This window comes from Elephas maximus, chromosome 3, assembly GCF_024166365.1.
Source record: "Elephas maximus indicus isolate mEleMax1 chromosome 3, mEleMax1 primary haplotype, whole genome shotgun sequence".
Classification (NCBI taxonomy): Eukaryota; Metazoa; Chordata; class Mammalia; order Proboscidea; family Elephantidae; genus Elephas; species Elephas maximus.
In genome coordinates, this window is record NC_064821.1 from 146,889,581 (window position 1) to 146,911,453 (window position 21,873).

At 42.3% G+C, this 21,873-nt stretch overlaps 1 protein-coding gene across 4 annotated transcripts in view; it reads left to right on the forward strand.

Annotated features, from left to right (window-relative positions):
* ALG14 (ALG14 UDP-N-acetylglucosaminyltransferase subunit) overlaps positions 1 to 21,300 on the forward strand; it is a 925,968-nt gene extending 904,668 nt beyond the window's left edge. For 3 of the 4 annotated variants that reach the window (XM_049879731.1, XM_049879730.1, XM_049879733.1), the window contains one exon: positions 20,867 to 21,300. In XM_049879731.1, coding sequence (XP_049735688.1) covers positions 20,867 to 21,097 — 231 coding nt within the window. In that variant the 3' untranslated portion in view covers positions 21,098 to 21,300. Of the gene's footprint in view, positions 1 to 20,558; positions 20,707 to 20,866 lie in introns of all 4 variants that reach the window. The other variant, XM_049879732.1, reaches the window with a different exon arrangement.
* The last annotated feature ends 573 nt before the right edge of the window (positions 21,301 to 21,873 follow it).

The following is a 21,873-nucleotide window of genomic DNA, read 5'->3' on the forward strand; positions in this document are numbered from 1 at the left end:
TGCAGGACTAGGCAGCGTTTCCTTACTCTGTGCATGGTTTCACCAGCCAGCTCCATGGCAGCTAACAACAATGCCTGTACCAACCAGTGTTTCCAATTTCCTGGCAGGCATATTGAAGCAAGGATTGAAGCCCAGAAATAGAACATCCTACAAGAAGCACAGATGAATTTTAGAAAACTGCAGGCTTTTCTGTCAGACAGGAACTCAAGACTCTGCTCTGTTGCTTACTACCTACATGACCTTGAACATATTAATTAATTTATTTAACAGATATTTGTTCAAGGCCTATTGTGTGCCTTGTATTTATTTGGCTTTTAGGGAGCCAATTAATATCCCTCTGTCTTCCTCTCTTTCATTTACAACCAATTGAGAAATCAGATGTAGAAATCAAGTTATTAGCTTTCTCAGCTGAAGGATGTGATGTGTATATGCAGCCACCATGGGCTTTCTAGTTCTTCTCCCCTAAACTAGACAGACCAGCCCACTGTGTGACTGACAGCTGGACGACTGCAGGCCTGCGTCTGTTACTCTCTACTCAGCACACACGACTGGGTGCAGAGGATGGATGCATGTTGAGGACAGACAAGCTGATAATAAGAGAGTGAAAAGGCCTCAATTTGTTCTCCTAAACTCACTAACCAGGCAACCTACTTCTCCCTCGGGAAGGATAGAACGAGAAGGCTGAGAAAAGACACGCCACCCCTTCTTCCTGGGACCTGGAAGTTCCCTTCCATCTAAGAAAACAGGAGGTTTGAGTATATTCCCCTTTAACTCTGGGCATTATGCTTAACCAGAGGTTAACACAGTAAGCAAAATAAATACGCTGGGAGTCTGCGTCTTCACCTGTAAAATATGAATAATCATGTCTATCTCCAGTTGTGGCTTGAGGAGACCAAAATGAAATGAGATACTATTTACATGTTGACTGCCACTCTCTGATCAGGACCAGCCTGAGGTGGAATTGGTCATTCAGTAGGCCTGGTATGTCTGTTTTGCTCTGTCTTCCTCTTCTCTTCCCGAAACCCCAATTCAGTAATTTTTTCCCTTCCTTGCGTCTGTTATTTAAAAAAAAAAGTAGAAATACTGGTCTTAAAGCTTTTGATTTCCAGTAAGGATGGATTGAATTATGTCATACTGGCCAAATCTTTGGTAATCCTGGCTTATGTGTTACAAAACTTATTAATTTGGGCAAAGAAAGCATTTGGAACAATTCCATCTACTTTGGAACTATAGAACTGGTTGTACCGGAATGATGCCTCAAGTACAATACATGACTACAAGCAGGTATTACTGCATGAGGAGCACAGGTCTCGATTCCTCACAGCTATTGTTATGTTAACTTGCGCTGTGCTCATGCAGTCTCTCTATTACCATAGAAAATAATTCACATGAGCCTTGAAACTATAGTGGGGGGGCGGGGTGGGGGGAATAGTATAGATAGTGAATTTTAGAACAGAGCTTTTTTAATTCAGGGTGTTTGGACTTTATTTGGAGCCCTGCTGGTGCAGTGATTAAAAGCTCCAGCTGCTAACGAACCAAAAGGCCAGCAGTTCAAATCCACCAGCTGCTCCTTGGAAACCCTGCAGGGCAGCTCTACTCTGTCCTACAGGGTCGCTATGAGTCGGAATCAACTCAAGGATACCTGGTTTGGTTTTTGGGTTTTTGGAGTTTATTTTGAGGGCAACAGGAAACCATGGAAGAAGAATGATGACACGATCAGATTTATACTTTAGGAAAAAGTCATCTAGCAACAATGTAGAGAGTGAATCAGAGTAAGAGGGGACAAGGCTGAGAAAACAGGTAGGAGGCTCTAGGTGAGCCAGTTGAAGGGGGGGCATACCAGGTAGGGGCAGTGGAGATCAGGGCCTAGATTAGGAGACTTTAGGAGTAGACTGGGTAGGGCTTGGGTCAGAAGGTGAAAAGAGAAACGCTAGGAGAGATGAGCAGCCTGAGCACAGCAGGGGCGTGGCAAGGAACTGAAGACCAACCAAAGAGGATGAAGGCCCCCGGGGACTTAAGGGGTTGAATGATGGGGAGAAGGCAGGGGAAAGAACAGATAGGAGGGCCATTTCCTACAGTTAAAGTGGTGAAATTCCAAATGGCAATGCTGCCAGAGGCCCTTCTCTACCAGGACTAGAAGGTTAGCATGGGAAAAGACAGTAGAGACAAAGGGGAGATGAAGGACTTGACCAGTAAGTGGAGAGGCTGGACCTGTGCCCTGGAGGGAGCTGGACAGGGGGATCCCCTGGCAGGTTAAAGTTGCAGGGTGTAGTGTAGCACAGAGATTTGCTTTTTACTGAGTAGAAAGAGAGCGAGCGGTAAGAAGGAGGGGGCGGAAAAAAGAAGTGAGTCAGTGTGTTGGGGACGTTTGGCGATGATGGTGTGTTTTCACAAATGCCGGGTATTGTAGTCTCCTGTCTCATGCATAATTACATCAAACCATTCAAATAAAGGAAACCCTGGTAGCTGGCTTAGTGGTTAAGTGCTGTGGCTGCTAACCAAGAGGTCGGCAGTTCGAATCCACCAGGCACTTCTTGGAAACTCTATGGGGCAGTTCTGCCCTGTCCTATAGGGTTGCCGTGAGTCAGAATCGACTCAACGGCAGTGGGTGGTATTCCAGTAAAGCTCCTGAAGCCCTAATGCACTTTTTCCTGAAAAGCATATCTAACAAAAGTACTTAAATTGGATACTTAGGTAGGTGTGTTTTTTTGTTTGTTTTTGCTTTTTTTTTTTAATATTGTAGACTATGCCTTTATTTTCTTTGGACTTTTTAAATTGCATTCTTCTTTTGCCTTAATTGCCTGGAATGGAGAGAATTAGATCCCTGGGCCAGGCTCCTACCTTGTAGTCTGTTGTTATTACGGGATGTTATAAGAACTTTTAGAATTTAAAATAAAGGCCTAAAGGGAACAAGAAAAGATTGATGAATACTGTTGCAGTGTGAAAAAGGAAAGAAAGGAAAATTTTATGGCTTTAGAACAATCCATGATCTTCTTTCACTCTTTTCTATCTATATTTTGTTGAAACGGTTTTCTTGATTGAACTTAGCGCTGCGTGCCCCTCATAAAAAAAAAAATAGCATAATGTTATTTTGCATTTCGGTGGTGAGCATACACTCTGTTAAGTTTTATAAGCGATAACATAAAACAATGAAAAATGTTTTTTCTATTCGTTTAAAGACTGAAGCTTTTCCCCTGCATTTAATAGTTTTTAAAAACTTCCAGTATTGGAGTGGGAAGTTTTTAAACTAATGGGATGTTGTGAAACTTTTGTTTCATGTTAGTAGAAACGCTGAACGTAATCACTGTGTTTTCTGATGTATTTTGTAAAGATATTAAAGGTGTTAAATTTGCTGGTGCCACTAGAAACCCAACAGTGAATCAGCAGTTTCTGCAGGCTCCCCATAAGACTTCTGTTGTGCACCTGTCTTGTGCAAGACACACGGCAGAGGCTGAATACAATACCACATTTCTAGATTGTAAGCTCCCTGGTGGCTTACTCATCTTTCCAGGGGGCCCGGAGCCAAGAAACATGCCAGGTACCTTTATAATACCCCAAGTGTATTAATTCGCTTCATCTTCACAACAGCCCTATGAGTTACTGGACATTTTTGTCCTCATTTTGTGGATAAGAAAACCAGGCTACTAAATGGCAGAGACAGGATTCATACCCAGGTGGCCTGAGACTACAGAGTTCATACTATTCCACTGCACTGTGCCACCCTTCTGTTTGGGATGTAACTACTGAATTCATGAATAAATTCCTTAATAAAGTCATACAGATGAAACAACTCAGAGCGGTGGGCTGGTGGTAGTTACTGGAATTGCGATGTGGATTTTAACATACTTGATTATTTTACCAGTTGGCTGTCTGTAGGGTTGCCATAAGTTGAAATCAACTTGACAGCAGTGGGTTTGGTTTTGTTTTTTGGTCGATCTGACTCATGGCAACCCCATGTGTATCACAGTAGAACTGTGCTCCATAGGGTTTTCAATGGCTGGTTTTTTGTTAGTACGTCTCCAGGCCTTTCTTCTAAGGCATCAATGGGTGGCCTTGAACCTCTAACCTTTCATTTAGCAGCCAGGTGCTGTTAACCTGTTGCACCACCACGGACTCCTTATTTGATTATAGCTAACATCAAATTTAAAGAGAGCGACCGTCATACGCCTGAGTGCCTTGCTCCAGTTCCCCTCTGGGACTGCCTGTTGCCAACACTTCCCACAACCTAAGAGGGCCTGGTTTTGGTTTCCGGCCCAACCGGCAGGGGGGCTGGCAGGGAAGTCTGAATGGGGTTAGGCAGCCAGTGGAGGCAGGAGTCAAGGACAACAATAGGCGAGTGGCATTAAAGGCTGCAGGGCGTTTACTCTCCCTGGAAACGCTCTGTGAGACTCAGGAAGTGTGATTTAATCTTGGTTAAGATAATTCCATTTCAAACTCTGGAATGGACTGTCCCTCTCACAGAATTTTATTTTAAATCTTGCCCTGAGAAGCCCTACCAGTAAGTAACGTGTATGTCATTTGCTTTATTAGCTGAACTACACAAAATAGGGCCTAGCCTTCCTCTATCTTTTTCCCTTAAAAGGCACTTAAAGAGGACCTGGGAACCTGCTGCCCCAACAGAAGATGCCTGGACTGTGTCCCAACAATGCCCTCGGCAGGGTTTGTGGGAGGAGGGAAGGCTGTAATTCAGTCAAAAGAGCCACTGTTCATCTTGAAAGAACATCAGCCACACAGATGCCACAAAGATTCTCTTCCCCCTTCAGCTCCAAGACTCATCTTTTGGTGTCTGTTGTGAGGCAGCCCTAAGCAGAGAGACTAACAGCAGCAGCAAACATTCATATGGCATATGGGCCTTGCTTCGTCCAAGTGCTTTGCAGACCTTATCTCACTTAATCCTCACTGTAACCCGATGAGGCAACTGAAGCACAGAGAATTGAAATAATTAGCCCAAGGTCACTGGGGTAGAAAGTGGTGAAGCCAGGATTCAATCCCAGGCAGTCTGGCTTCAGAGTCCATGTTCTCAATCACTGTCCTTTCCCTGGACTATCAATGCCTCAAATACCCCCACCTTATTTACAATTTAAAAAAAAAAAGAAAGAAAAAACAGTTACCATCAAGTCAATTCCAACTCATGGTGCCCCTCCGTGTGTCACAGTAGAACTGTCCGCCACAGGGTTTTCAATGGCTGATTTTTCGGAAGTAGATCACCAAGCCTTTCTTCTGAGGTACCTCTGGGTAGACTCGAACCACCAACCTTTCAAGTAGCAGCCAAGGCATTAACTTTTGGCACCACCCAGGGACTCCTTATTTAGTTAGGCAGAACCTATTGTTTTAAGAAACAGGGACTTCATATTTGAATCAGAAAACTTGGAGGTTTGGTATTTTTACCATAGCATCTGAGAATCTTTACCTTATCAAAATTTGGCTTTTGGTTAGGCAGGATGTTTCCAGATTACCTGCTGGCTTAAAACCTGTTGACCCTGCTCTTAAGACAGTTCTGGCAGAGGAGTTGCTTGGGTGCTATGAATGGACTGAGCCTCTTCTCTCCCCCCTGACCCCCCAACATTGAGGCCTTGTTTGTCCAGCCCTCATCCCCTCAGATAAGACCCAGGCTGTAATGACAAGCAGCAGGCAACAAGCCACATCTCCATAGAGGCTCTTTTGGCAGGGATGGGACTCCATAGCAGGTAAGATGACTTTGAGTGGCAGGGGATACTCTACCTCGCCAAACCAAAAGCCAAACTCATTGCTACCAAGGCAATTCCAACTTACAGTGACCCCACTTGTAGAAATGCCCCGTAGGGTTTCCACAGCTGTGATCTTTACGGAAGCAGACTGTCACATCTGTCTCCCACAGAGTAGCTGGTGGGTTTCAACTGCCTATCTTTTGGTTAGCAGCCAAGTGCTTAATCACTGGCCAGCAGGGCTCCTTCTATTAATGTCCCTTCCTGTCCTCCTTCCCCTCGGGTGCTTTCCCTGTGTCCTGTCCTTATTCTCAGAATGCTGTCAACTCATCCCTTTTTAAAGAGCGTTAACAGTTAAGGAGCTAACTTCTAACCCTTAAGATACGACTCCTCCCCGGGATACTTGCATCCTAAGAGATGACTAGCCACAGAGGGTGGGATGTCTGGCTGGACTACCCAGTATCTAGCAGTTCTCTCTGCTACTGGGAGCCTAAGGCTCACTGAAAATCCACTCTAGGTGAGTTCAGCTGGACTGCTTGAACCCAGAATGGTTTTGAGCAGGACAAGAGAAAGAGAGAGAATGGCCTTTGGTGGACCACCAATAGCCACAATCTCCTTCCCTCTCTTTTCTCCCTTAGCACACACAGACCCTTTTAGCAGGAAAAGAGCGTAGATGGGAGAGCCCTGTTTGGAGATTGCTAGCCTGCTTCTTGAAGTATAAAGGAGAGATTCTCAGGTTCAGGCCCTGGTGTGTACCAGATTCACCCAAGCAGTTGGTTTAAAATGCATGTTTCTGGACTCTAGCCCAGAGATTCTGATTTAGAAAGAATCTTCATTTTTGACAATTACTGCTGGGTGACCGTAGGGTCACTACGAGTCAGAATTAACTTGACAGCAATGGGTTTGGTTTTTCTTTTTTTACCCCTGGGTGAATGTGACATGGAGGCCTATGTGCCATGCCTTGAGAAACACTAGCATAGCATCTCTACTCTGTGGTTTAAATGGATTCTTCTCTAAATGAAACTGAGATAAACTCGTTGTTTTCCTAAGATCACACCAATGTGCCTGTCTTTTGAGTCTATAATAGGAAGGAGTCATTAGTGTAGCCAAACATATTTAACAAAACTCAAAGACTCGCTGGAGAAGGTGGGGGAGATAGGCACAGCTAAGCTTGATGTCAGTAAAAACCTCAAAAAAAAAAAAAAGAAAACTGATTTTGACAGGCAGTATCATTCTGCTTCTGCAAGTTACTGATGCAGTCAGGTACACCATTGCTAGGATTTGGGGAAATATATGGCGGACTCTTAAAGGAAAACAGCCTTGAAAGCCTGAACGCAAACAGTGAAGCACGTGTGTCTAATGGGCCGTGACAGTTTATTCAGAGCATTGAATCCAAGTTTGTCTGGCCACATTCTTTTACCACACCAAGAGTAGAGCTTCTTAATGGATTGAAATTTGTCAAACTCTATCTTCTTTCTTCTGTTTCATTGTCTGTCTTAGCCTATGTGTGTCTGTCGCTTTTTCCTTCTCTTACACACACACACACACACACACACACACACGCAACCAGGATCTCATAAGCAAGATTTTAATGTATCCTTTTGACTCAAATTTAAGGAATCAGATAATCGTGCCTAAAAATTCTTAAGCCTTTCTATGCACTACAAAAATAGTCTACGTATACAATATCTTAGGAAAACTGCTGACCAGTTTTCAGTTCAACAAGATAGAAATTTAATATGTAGGTGCATAAAAAAAAAAAAATTGGGGAAGAGTCACAGGGAAAATATCACTTACCTATGAGAGGGCCTTGACAGAAGTCAAGAGTTGCATAATTACTTTGAATTCAAGCCAGGTCTTCCTGTTTAAAAAGGATACTCCCTTTTCTTTTGAAAATGTTAACCATTTCTCTGTTTTGTCTGCTTAAAAACTTTCTTAATCTATTTTAGTCCAGTGACATGTTAAAATCTGCCCCCCCGCCATTTCTCTATTAAAGCTATAAAACATTAATAACAATTACCAGAATTTAACCTTTAGTTAAACTCTCTATGTCATTATCTGCCTTGGAGCCCTCCTTGCCTTCAAACCCGCTTCCAACTAAGGCCGGATCTGGTTGGCGGGTCCAAGATAGTGAGAGTATGGGAGAGAGGAGAACCTTGGGCTAGTCTTCAAAAAGCTTGGCTTTGAGTCTCGGCTCAGCCACGAATTAGCTGTGTGGCCTTAGGTTCTTGTGGTGTGCCGTCAAGTTAATTCAACTTATAGCGACCTTATAGGACAGAATAGAACTGCCCCATAGGGTTTCCAAATCTGTAATCTTTGTGGGAATAGACTACTTTATCTTTTTCCCGTGGAGCAGCTCACGGGTTCAAACTGCCACCCTTTAGGTTAGCAGCCGAGCTCTTAGCCACTACGCCACTTATTTGGTGCATTAATCTCTTTGTCAAAAACAAATGAAGAGAACAACACTTATTTTAGAGGGCTGTTGTAAGGTTTAAATGAGGTAATTATGCAAAATGATATGCTTAGGCTCTGTGGCCAGCAAGTAGTAGGTGTCCAGTAAATGCTAAAGTCTTTCTGCTTCTCCTCAAGCTGAACTAAATGACCCCCTGAGGCTCTGTGTAGCTCTAAGCAGCCTGTAATTCGGAGATCCACTTAATATAGGGTGTAGGGAAAACAAAAGGAAAAAACACTGGATTACTAGGGTTCAAAGACCTCTATGAAAACATTTCAGAGGGTTGAAAATACAATGAAAACAAAAAAAGACCAAGAAGGCAGGAAATCGTCACCTTGGCCATTTGGTCCAGGGAACAGGAAAACTAAAAGATTCAGTTTCCTCAACTGAAAGTAGACACAGTGAGGAAGGTTAGGAAAACAATGTGTGGTTAGCCTGACAATGGTCTGTAATGAACATGCAACCCAGGCATAGCCTGACCATTCAGACAAAAAAAAAAAACTTTATTTTATCTTTTTGTTTTTGTTATTAATGGTGGAACAGAGTGGGCACTGACAATCTGTGAGCTCTTTTGCCTACCTTGCACTTAGAGTCGAGGAATCAGCCGCTAACATTTATGGAGTGTCTAAACAGAGCCTTGGGTCTGTAGGATGTTACTAACGTGCACTGAAACCACAGTTCAGTGTCCCTGAGTTTTGAGGTGGGGGTGGGTAGGGGGAGCACTGGAACCTGATGATACCGAAGAGTCCTCACTGTTTATTAAGCTACCCCCCTGTATCTGAGCTGAAATCTAACAAGTCAAGATGGTCACAGGGTTGGGAAGCCTAGTTTCCCATACAAGGCCAAAAGAGCCAACGCTTGTTTGAAATGAACAAGATGAGACTTATTCTTTAGGTCATCAGGCTTATTCAAGGCCATTTGGCCACAGACTGAGAAGTATACTACAAGGGGACCTCAGATCCCGAGCAGTGGGAGCAAGGGGAGCTTCAGTCATCCACCATCTGTGGAAATCCAGAAAATCTGCTCTTACGGGTCAGCTCCTTTGAGTCACTTGGAGTTGTTCAGGCAGAGTAAAAATTATGACTGGACCATAAAGAGACTAAAATGGTGGTTGGGTCATTCTTAACAGTGTCCTGTGAAGGGTAGGATAAATCACCCCAGATCGCTGTCATGCCTGTGACTGAGTGACAGGACTTGAGGACAAGATTGGCACAGCACACATAATCTTTCTGTATGTCATCGACTTTGGCCTTTGTATCACACAGTACTCTTAGGAGTTTGAAGAATGTCACCAGCATACTACTTTAGTTTTAGATGGATTATAATAATGGCTACCATTGATTGAATTTTTACCCTTGGCCAAGCATTATGCTAAATGCTTTACATATATTATTTCACCCCCACAGCAGCTCTATTAAGTATTGTTTTCCCCATATCATATTTGTTTCTGGTCGGATTACCATTCCTCTACTTTCTCTGCCTCACCACTACGAACTCCCAAGGAGGAGAATATAATAAGAACTGGATTATCCACCTCCTGCTAAGGATCATTTTAAGGACCAACCTCATCTTGCCCTAGACCTTTGTTTACATTATTCATCAGAAGTCCAGGTCCCTGAGATATAGTTTCACCTGGACATAATGACTCTGTAAATCCATAATTTGTTTCAAGTTCCCACCCCCCAAACTCTTCCACTGATCCTCAGTAACTCACACTTCAGTTCACAAAATCTACATCATTCTCTTTTCTCTCTCTTGCTCCAATAGGTACCTGATTCTACCCAAAATCAAAAAACCAAACCCGTTGCCATTGAGTCAGTTCTGACGCATTGCAACCCTAGAGGAGTAGGGTTTCCAAGGAGCAGCAGTTGGATTTGAACTGCCGAGCTTTTGTTTAGCAAGCATATCACTTAACCACTGCACCACTGGGGTTCCAGAGAACAGTTTCCTCAACACCTTCTCAAGTTTTGGCTGGTTTTTCTCCCACATACCACATGCCACTGGATCTGAAAGTGGGAAGAAGTTGTCCTTGTTCCTTGTTGCCCACTTCCCTCCCCTCTAAAATGCTCCTTTTCCCTTGAAACATACGCCAGCAAACTCACTATTCTGTGTGTTCATTTACCAACCTCACATCATTTTTCATTCATTGAGACTCCCTATCTTATACTTACTTCCTCTGTCCTCATTCTGGGTGATTTCAGTGCTCCTGCCGATGATTCACCCAACACCCTGGCTTCTTAGCGATTTGGCCAGTACACCCCTGAAGATCTTACTCTCCACCGTACCTCAGCCACCCACTCCCATGGTCACATCCTCCATCTTGTTATTGCCAATTTCTACACTACCTCTAAAATTTCCATGTCAACCATCCCACTCTCTGACCTCCCCCCCACCCAATCCTTTCAGCTTATTTCCTTTAGTATTGTGAGTCCAGCAATTCTTTGCTCCCTCTGGTACCTCCAGTCTGCCCACCCACCACCTTGTTTATAGTTACATTCTTCTCCCCCACCCTTACTTTTCTCTTTGTTATTGCTGTTAGGTGCCATTGAGTCAATTTTCTACTCTTAGAATCCCATGTGACAGGGTAGAATTGCCAACCTTTCGATTAGCAGCCCACCAGGGCTCCTTACTTTTTTTTTTGCCCAGCCTAAATCCTATGGTTCATTGTTACAATCACTTCCCTTCCTCAACAGCCTTGTACTCCCCCACCCTCCATAGTCATTCTTGGGTGACAGAATTACAACTCTGGTTAAATCCAACTGTTTATCTATTCTGTACCTGCACCTGAGCAGCCAAACAGCTGGAGAAACCACCCAGCCATGCTAACTGGACTTTTGTTGAATTTATGCCACACATTAAAGTGGGCCCTCAACACTGTTTCTTAGTTCACTCTCTCACTTTCAACTACTTTACACCTTTCTTCTCAAATTTCCAAAACCCAATTAATGACTTTGCTTCTTATTTTACTGAGAAATTTACAGTTGAAAGAGAATGCCTTCATTCTCTATTCCCAAATCTACTCACCTGCTTTTATTGGGACCTAGAATATGCTTTGTATCCTTCACTGCTACCTCCCCTCCTAGCTGTCATCTTCTGTCACTGAAGAGCCCACTGGCAGAACCTCACTGAGCCCCCTTGTCTGCTCTTGCCCTAGCTGTCTACCCTCCATACATGGACCAGCCTCATCCTTATAAAACTAAGTTAGATTGTGTTACCCTCTTACTCTCAATCTTCAAATGGCTTCCAATCATACTTAGAATAAACGATAAAGTCTTTAATATGGTCTCTGATATGGATTCAATTGTGTTCCCCCAAAATTTTTATTGTAAACCCTGACCTCTATACCTGTGTTTATAATCCTTTGGGAATGGGCTGTCATTGTTATGTTAATGAGACAGGATTAGAGTAGGGTTTGTCTTGAGTCAGTCTCTTCCAAGTGAGCAGAGGTAGGGTAAGATAGATGCTCTCAGACACAAAGAGATCTCCAAGGAACCAGGAAATAGAAACTGAAGACACAAAGATCTTCCTCCAGAACCGATAGAGAGAAAAAGCCTTCCCTGTAGAGCTAGCACTCTGAATTCAGACTTCTAGCCTTCTAAACTGTGAGAAAATGAATTCCTGTTTGTTAAAGCCACCCACTTGTGGTATTTCTGTTATAGCAGCACTAGATGACTAAGACAGCCTGTAAGGCACTGTATGAGCAAGTCCTTGGCTACCTCTCTGAGTTCATTTCTCATCAATATCCCCTTTGGTCATTGACTACAACCACCCTTTCCTCCTTGCTTTTCCTTCAGCCTAGGAGGCTTTTCTAGCAGGTATCCAAAGGGCTCACTCTCTCATTTCGTTCAGTTCTTTACTCATAAGTCAGCTCCTCCAAAAGACCTTCTTTGACCCTGTCCCCTTATCCTGCTTTATATGTTCGTGTATGTCTCTATTATTTTCTTCTTGCCCACTGAAATGTAAATTTTGTGAGGGCAGAGACTTTGTTCACTAATAGCCATATCACTATTCTGGGCATTATTCCTAATGGCCAGAATAGTGCCCTGTGTATTACTGTTGCTCAATAAAGATTTCTTGAATGGATGAACCGTACATGGGAAACTGAGGCCTAAAATGGATAAGTAAATTCTCCCATGGTACAGGGATGTTAAGCAGCCAGCCCACCTCTGTGTGATTGCAAAACCCTTGCCCCGAGCACCATGGTATTCAGCCTCTTGATGGAGTATGTGCATGTGCAACGAGCAGGAATAGTCTTGCCAAACAGGCGTCATCAGTGATGGCGTTTCAGTGTAGGGACCTCATCAACTGGGCAAGATCCTACAGGATCAAAGTTTACTATTGATTTAGTTGCAGGAAGTTTTTCGAGTTATCACCAAGCAAAATGCAAGAAGTAACTGGATATATGAGAAGTCAACAATAAATTCAATACCTTAAAACATTAGCCTAAATAGAAAAATTTATAATTTTTTTATGGTTTAAAGGAAGAAAGACTATGTATGTCTGAATAAACAGAAGTAGGAAAGTGGCCAGGTGAACTATGGTGTGTTCATGCAATGGAGTGACTAATGACTGTAAAAGCATGAGATGGAAGTAGTTATATAAGTGGAAAAGTAGAACTCAAAATGCTATATACATAATGATGACAACTCTGAAATTTCTGTTAGCGACAGAATTGAAAAAGACCTTGAGGTTCATAGATAGTTAGTGATCCAAGCGTTTAAGATTCGTTTGGTTATTTCATCCTGTTCTTTATATTTAGATGTTTCTATTTAACTGTTACTGCTCAGATGATTAAATGTACATAAAAAAGAAGAAATGCTACGTGCCATAATGTGAGCCAAGTGAAGACGTCATCCCCATCTGCTACACATCCTTTCCTTACTGCCTTCCACTGCCACTGATCCCGGACATCCAGCATTGCCTTTCCTCAGGCTTCCCCCCAGCTTTCCAGCCCTCTGACTCTACACATGCTAGAGAGCACCTGCCCTCCAACAGCGTTTTCTTCCTTGCTCCCTTGATTACTCTCAGATGCTTCTCTCTGCAGTGTTCTGAGGCTCTTGCCCTCCTCCTCTCCTGGATGAAGCCTTTTACGTATTCTTTTCATACCCTGGAGGGCTCGCCCTGTCTCTTTGCCCTGTCTCTTTTTGCTGCATAATCCTCACCGTGTTTTACCCTGCCTGCTTCCTGTGCTCCTTGCCTGGTGCCCTTAGCCCTGCCTGAGGAAATCCTATGACTGCTCTGACGTGATCCCTTCCTTCCCTAACTCTGCATTTGCTGTCCTCCACATCTTTGTGCTTCCTATACCAGGCAGGGTTCTTGGTAGCAACTATAGAAATCCACTCTCGCCGATTGAAACAGAAAGAGAATTTAATGAAAGATCTATTGAGGGCTAACAGAATCACTGGGAAAGCTAGAGAAATGGGCTTAGAAAACATGGCGGAGCAAAGTGGGAGCTGAGCAGCTAGAACCATGGCTGAAATTTGACCATAGTGCTGGTTCGGGGGGCAGTGCTGCCACCACCATGACTGGACCGCGGATGCTTCGGGTGGTACTGCTGCACTGGATGTGGTTACCCTCGCCCCCAGAACAGATTCTCCTCCAGCCCTGCGTCCCTGCACAGCTAGCTCTTTGTCAGGTCTAGTCACTGACCCATGCACTAGCTAGCTGCAGAGGGGGGCCTGGGAGGGAGTATCCCACTTCTCCTGTGAGATGGGCTCTGTCTGCTGCCCAGCTCATACAGCGGGCAATCACTCAAGCATTCTAGGCAAGAAACAAAATCAAACAAAAGACCACCCGGCCCATCCCCAAATGGGGACAGCTGTTTTATTAAACTTTCTACAACTTCCTTAAATCCTTGAAGAACTCTGGAACATAGTTGTGGAGCATAGTTCAAAATTAAAACTGTAGGAGTTACAGATTTATATACAAAGATGTTCATTATAGCTTGATTTGGAATAGCAGAAGGAAGAAATGAAGGAAGGAAAAAAGAGTCAGCCTAAATTTCTAATAAAGGGAATGGTTAAATGATTTATGAGATATCCATAGGATTAAATACATGCAGTCATTAAAAATTGGATTTTAAATATACATATTTTAAAGACATGAAAATATAACTAAAAAGAACTTTATAATATTTATACATAAGCTCTCACAATTATTCAAGTGTATAGATGAATATATTTTGTATCAAAATATAAGTATATATATATACGTGTGTGTGTGTGTGTGTGTGTGTGTGTGTGTGTGTGTATATTGACATGAATTGCAAGGGAATACACCAAAATGTTAACAGATTAATGAGATTTGAAGGGTTACTTTTTCTTTTCTGTATTTTTCACAGTGAGTTGAAAAGTTATTTACATTTAAAAAAAGAAACCATTGAGGGCAAATTATTTTTATTCTTTGTCATGTTCTCAGAATACAGTTTTTCCCAAACCAACCTCCCATAAACCGAACCAAAAAAAAAAAACCAGACTAGTTGCTGCCAAGTCAAATCCGACTCACAGCGACCCCATGTGTGTCAGAGTAGAACTGTTCTCCAAGGGTTTTCAGTGGCTGATTTTTCAGATGGAAATCTCCAGGACTTTCTTCCCAGGTGCCTCTGACTAGCCTGGAACTACCAACCTTTCTGGTTAGCAGCTGAAAGCTTAACCGTTTGTACCACCCAGGAACTCCCTGATAAACCAAACACTGTGAATTCTTACCTTTTCTCCCTGGTATTGAAAGAACTTCTTTCCTCACCCGTTTCTATATAATCAGCTCCTTCCTCAGGACCAGTTTGTTCCCACTGACCTTTATATTCACATGTAGACCGTACATTCCATTCTAAAAAAAGAAAAAGAATAAAACCTTTGCCCAGTCCTGCTTAGCTCTTCCAGCTACTACCTTAGCTTTCCCATCCCCACAGCCTGCTCTCTCTTCCTCTGCCCTCTACGTAGCCCACTGATTCCCAGAAATAGCCATCTCTGAAGTTTGCATTACTCTTCTCTTGGCCAAATCTGAAGATCTCTTCTCTGTCTCTGTGTATATACCTTTACTGGCTGCAAAAAATACTATTGATCATCTCATTGTTTTTGACACACTTTTGGGCAAAGGCTAAGCCAGATGGCCTATGGTTTTCCTCATATTTATCATTCTTAAAGCACCTTATCTGACCTCGTTTCCTCCTAAGCCTTACAAACATGCTCTTCTTCCTGTGTCTCTTGACTATTCCTATACCTCATTGTTGGCTCCCTTCTTCATCTCTCCATTTACCTGTCTACATAGTGGAATCAATATCCTATATTACAGAAGTGTTGATTTTGATAGAGCCTGTGGCTTCCATATAGGCTACCCTGCCCAAGCCAGTTCAGCTTGACAGTGGGCTATAGTTCTGTAGCTTCATCCATGGCCCTGGGAGCTCAGTTAAAAACTTCCCTATAGCTGTGTTTCTGTGGTTCATGAACTCTCTCCAGCCTCCCTCTCTACCAGCAAGAGGCTGTCAGAAAGACTGATTTTCAGGCCAGTGCCTCAGAGTTGGACGCTGCTTCTCTGTTCAGCCTCTTCTGATTGAAGTTTTAATTGTATGCTCTATCTGGCTTTCAGTATCACCTTCACAGGCTCACTCTTGGATTACCCTCAACTTTGTGGTCTGTGACCTATAAACCAACCCAGCATTGCAAGGTGTTGGCCAATATTCTGTACTTGGGGTTCCTGTCCAGCTAGGAGTAAAGCTCAAACTACTCAAGTTAAATATGTCTCTTCATACAAACAGATGTTATGTTTTAGCAACAGGTCTTGGCCTGTGGTGACCAAAATCTATAGAATAACAATTCTGTTGTAACTGTTCTTGATCCTTGATCTGGCTCATCTACCCTAATGACTTGATATTTATATTAGCCCTGACCTCTTTCCATTTTCTAGACCCATAACTTACATTACCTTTAGCATCTCTTGGGTTTCCTGCTCTCAGGAAAAGGTTATTTATTGATTTGTTAATCCATCCAACAGGCACATATTGAACCACCTACTGGTTGGCACTGAGGATGGCCAGAGGCTAGTTGGGGAGTTAGACAAAATAAAGAGCTGTGCCAGTTAGGATGCTTTTTATTGCTAGTGACAGGAATCCTGATTCAAACTGGGTTAAGCGAAAGTGGAATGTATTTCCTCGCATACCTGGCAAGTCTAGGGATAGATCTGGTTTCCTTCAGACACAGTTGGATTCATGGATCTTAAACACTGCCTTCAGAACCTGGCCTGTCTTAGGCTCTCAGCTATGCTGTCCTTTGTGATGGCTTCATTCTCAAGCTCTCCACATGGTAACAAGATAGATATTAACAGTGCCAGGTCCACACCTTCCTAGGTTTGAGTACAGAGGAAAAGACACCTCTCTCAGCAGCTCTAGCAAATGTCCCATCTTGTCTTGTGGGTTCTAACAGGAGTGTGTGCCCTCCCCTGAACCAGTGACTTTAGCAGGGGAATTCAGGGCTCTGATTGGTCAGGTTGGAGTCATGTGTCTTAACCTTATAGTCGGTAGTGGAGCCAGCTCTATTTATAGGCTTATTTAAGTAAGGGATACAATGTTCCTGAGAAGGAAAGGTGAATGGATGTAGGATGGCAAAAAAAAAAAAAAAAAGCCATCAGTTATAGCTATCAAGGCAGCCAATCACAGCACAATGTAGTAAATGCTCATGATAGAGTTATAAACAGGGTCAAGTCTGACAAAGGGCACAGTTGACTCCTCTTAGGATAGGCAAGAAAGGCTTTCCTTCTCCCTCACTCCCACACTCCTTTCTTTCCTTCCTTCCTTCTTTCAGCAAATAGAGCAAATGCAGGGTATAGATTGTCCTGGAAGTGGGCCCCACCCATAAGGAGCTTACAAAGTAGTGAGAAAAAGAGATGTCTGGGGTGATGGCCTCCATATTTACTGAGAATTTATATTTTTAGAAATGGAAACAGGAAGAATATTTCCATGTTTCTTATAAAATTAAAAAGGCAATTCTAACCTTTATATTGTTTAATATCGTCTCTACCCAAAGCCTCAATACATTTTTTTGTGTTTGTTTAATGCTTAGAATGAGTCTTTCTGATATGCTTCCTTGAATAATAAAAACCCCATAATTCACAATTAAAAAAAAAAAATTTTTGGCTTAGACAGCTGCAAAACTCAAGGGCTAAAACGTGTGCTTAATTAAAAGTAGCTTTTCCTTAGTCTAGGTTTTCCTTGTGATTAGTTAGTATTTTTTTTGTTTTAATACTTGGATAATGGCTTTGTAGTTTTGTTGTACGTGGGACTTTTGTAGTAATGCACCTCAAAATATAGAGATATAACAGAGAAAAACAAATAAAATATATTTGATTTCTACTCTACCCTAGAAGCCTTCAGTTCTGATCTATGGCAGGTTGTTAATACTTCCCCTAACAATGGTTAATCATTTTCTCTCTCTTGTAGATTAAATTGTGTCCCCCTAAAATTTGTGTCAACTTGGCTAGGCAATGATTCCCAGTATTGTGTGGGTGTCCACCATTTTGTGATCTGGTGTGATCATCCTATGTGTTATAAATCCTAACCTCTATGATGTTAATGGGAGCCCTGGTGATGTAGTGGTTTAGAGCTCGGCTGCTAAGCAAAAGGTCAGCAGTTCAAATCCACCAGCTGCTTTTTGGAAACCCCATGGGGCAGTTGACTCTGCCCTGTAGGGTCACACTATGAGTCAGTATTGACTCAAAGGCAACAGGTTTGGTTTTGGTTTTTATGATGTTAATGAGGCAGGATTAGTGGCAGTTATGTTAATGAGGCAGGACTCTGGCTGAAGGATTGGGTTCTGTCTTAAGTCAATCTCTTTTGAGCTATGGGGGAGACACTCAAGCAGGTTGTGGGGGGACCTCATTACCACCAAGCAAGAGGAGCCAGGAGCACGTTTTTTGGACCAGCGTCCCTGCACCGAGAAGCCCCTAGACCAGGGGAAGATTGATGACAGGGACCTTCCCCTAGAGCCAATAGAGAGTGAATACATAGCATGCATAGCACAGCATGAAGCTCAACCAGATAGTGAAACATACGCATGTAGGTATGTACATTTTTTTTTTAAAGGCAATAAACATGAAAATATATTTGTGACATTCAAGATCCAGCAAGCAATCCTTATGTTATTTTTTGCCGTAGGTTTTTATTTTATTTTGTACTCTGGACTAGAAAATTAAGAAAAGCAATGCAAATTACCCAAGCATTAGGGAATACCCTAATACAGTGGCTCTCAACTAGAGACATTTGGCAGTGCCTGGAGATATTTTTTATTATCTAACCTACTGGCATCTAGTGGGTAGAGGTTAGGGATGCTGCTAAACACCCTACAATACACAGGACTGGCCCCTTACAACAAAGGATTGTCTGGTCCACAATGCCAGTCCTGCTGCTCTTGAAAAACTTTGCATTAATAGAATTTTTAGACTTTTTAAATCCTGAAAGGATTCAGAACAAATTTGCAATTTAAGCTTAAGACCAAGCTAGAAGCAAATTTGAGTTGTAGAACTGTAGAATCTGGAGCTGACAGGGAAGGCATTTAGTCCAGCTTCCCCATTTTCGAGATAAGATAACTTAGTCACATAGGAAAAAAAGTGACTCACAGCAATGTAACTCCTCTACTTTGTAAATATGTGATCAAGCAAATTGCCCAGTCTCTCTGTGCTTGTTCCCTCATCTGTCAAAAGAATAATAAAACTTACCTCAAATGATTGCTGTGAGAGCTAATTAAAATAATAATGTCAAATATTTAGCACAATACCTGGCCATAGTGAGTTGTTGATATTGGTGGTGAGGGCAAGGTGGTGATTATCATTACTGCTGTTTCCTAAGGTCACGGAGCTGCTCACAGCTCGTTTAATCCAGTTCCCTGGGCCCTCAGTCCTGTTTTCTATTACACTGCCTTGAGAATCTGTGTAGAAGGTTATAGGGGCAATTTAATGGAGATTAAAGGGAGCAGTTTCCCGAAAACAAAACAAAATCCATTGTCATGAAGTAGAATTCTGACTCATAGGGACAATATAGAACATAGGGTATTCCAAGACTGTAATCTCTACTGAAGCAGACTGCTGCTTCTCCCCAGAGTGGCTGGCAGGTTTGAACTGTGACCTTTTGTTTAGCAGACTAGCATTTAACCACTGTGCTGCCAGGGTAATTCAAGAGCATAATAAGAAAGTCTAAACAAAAGTTCTCCCTAAAAGACAGAGGATTTGAATTGCAAGCGGAGAGTTTTAAGGAAGACATAAGAAAGATTGGCTCCCGTGTGGAACAGGCTGCCTGCCCTCTCTCTTCCCAAAGCTCTTTGAATGGTGTTCCAGGTGGTCACGCATCCAGGGAGGGTGGAGCTTAGACCAAATGACCTTTTCAGACCCCCCTTAGGATCCTGACCATGTTCACACAGAGGCAAGAAACCTGTCTGTCAGGGAGAGTCCCTGAAATAATGGGATGATTAGAGTGTTTATCTGGGGACCCTTTCAACTCTGAGATCCTCTGATGTCTAATAAGTTTTGTGGACCTCATGATGGAAAGATCATGTGACATTGTATATCATGCCTGATAGGCATGTGAAGACAACCATAAACCTCTTGTTTTATGGCTTATGGGGTCAAGACTGTTTTATTAAGTTTTACTAATTTGGTCAACATGGGCATATGATTAAGATGTTGTGCAAGATGTTTTTCTTTCTGAAAATAATAAATTTTCTTACAACAGTTCTGTGAAATAAGTTTCCTTTTGTGTTCTTAAAAGACATATAAGAATTCTTTACAGCTGCTCTGTGAGTTGAATTTTTATTTCTTGTTAGGTTAGTCAACTAAATTGTTTTTTAACCAATGGTTTTCTAGAAAAATTCCAAAACCAAACCAAACCCATTGCTGTCAAGTTGATTCCAACTCACAGCGACCCTATAGAACACATAGAACTGCCCACAGGGTTTCCAAGACTGTAAATTTTTATGGAAGCAGACTGCCACATCTTTCTCCCATGGAGCAGGCTGATGGGTTCGAACTGCCAACCTTCCAGTTCACAGCTGAGTACTTTAACCACTGCACCACCAGGGCTTCAATAAAAATTTTTTTTTAATTATAAAACTATAAAAATTAGCAGAACTTAAAACCATTAAAACTCATTTGTTTACAAGTGTACATTAAAATCCAGAGGGAAAATCTCATTCATTTAGTAGCCTTCTCTCAAATTTCTCTTTTGTTGGATTGAACCCCTAAAATGATCCTACATCCCACAAAAATGTTCTATGAAAATTACTCATTTAAAGACATTTTCTCCTGCACCTTACATGTGGGTGCTCCAACTATTTTAAAAATTATTTTTAAAAAATCAACAAGAACAACTTGGTACATGAAAGAAAGCCTAGTGAATCTTAGTTGATTTCATCTGTTTTCTGTGTATTTGCATGACATTCAAGATCCCCAAAGCAGTTGGAGAAGAGCAACACAAGTCCTGTCGAGGAGTGCTGACTGAGCACCAGGCACTGTGCAGGGCACCTCTCCGTCAGCCAGGGAGGCCACCCAGATACACAGAAGCTAATTGATTTAACCCAAGCCATACAGTGTGTAAGTGGAAGAGCCAAGACAGCCCAAGGAATAATTCAAGACTTAGAATAATTTTAAAAACTATCTGAGATCTGACTGTTCTTAATGCAAAATGCCTTATGTAGATTGGTATTCTGTACTTTAATTTGACCTTCAGCCTTTTTTTTTTTTTTTTTTTAAGGTGTTGTGTAACGGACCAGGAACATGTGTTCCTATCTGTTTATCTGCTCTTCTCCTTGGAATACTAGGAATAAAGAAAGTGATCATTGTCTACGTTGAAAGTGTCTGCCGAGTGGAAACTTTATCCCTGTCCGGAAAGATTCTGTATTACCTCTCGGATTACTTCATTGTTCAGTGGCCGACTCTTAAGGAGAAGTATCCCAAATCTGTGTACCTTGGGAGAATTGTTTGACAACTGCAACTTAGTTCTTTAGAATTTTGCAGTCAACAATATGTATAATAATTGCAAAAAAAAAACTCTACGTGTTTAATGTAGGCTCCTGAAAGTCCTGAGAATTATCGTTGATCAGGAGTAAAATGTGCACAGACACCACACTGAAGAAACTGAGATGTCTGTTATAAAAAGAAACACCAATAAACAGTAACCATTAAATACTTACACCTCTTGTGTGGTAATGAGTTACTTTACCTAGAATAAGCTGGCCTTTGTGTGGGTTTTTTTGGGGACATTTTATTGTGGTTTAGGTAAAAGATTACAGAGCTGGCCTTTGTTCTTGATTCCTAAGAGATAATCCTTGGAATTTCTTGGGTAGTTGCAGTGGTTTTATCTAAAACCACCAGTTAACACTTGGGACTCTGTGCATATGAGTGGGGGCTGCAGTGACCACACCTGGTCTGCTGACCTCAGAAAGTGAGAAGGAGCATGTTTTCGTCAGTCATGTATATTCAGTGAGACCCTAATGATGACTATGCAGTGGAGCCAATAAAAGACCCTGAGCATGGAAATAGCTGGGTCTTCCTGAATGGTGAGAACATCTGCTCTCAGGAGGATCATACATCCCTGGGGACAATAGAAGTGCTGCACTGGGACACCTGCTGGACCTCCCCCTATGCATCTTTTCCTTTGTATCCTTTCTGGTTACAAGAAATTTGTAGCTGTAATATAGATACTTTCTGTGAATTCTGTGTATTGTTCCAGGGAGTTATTGAACCCACAGGAGCAGTGAG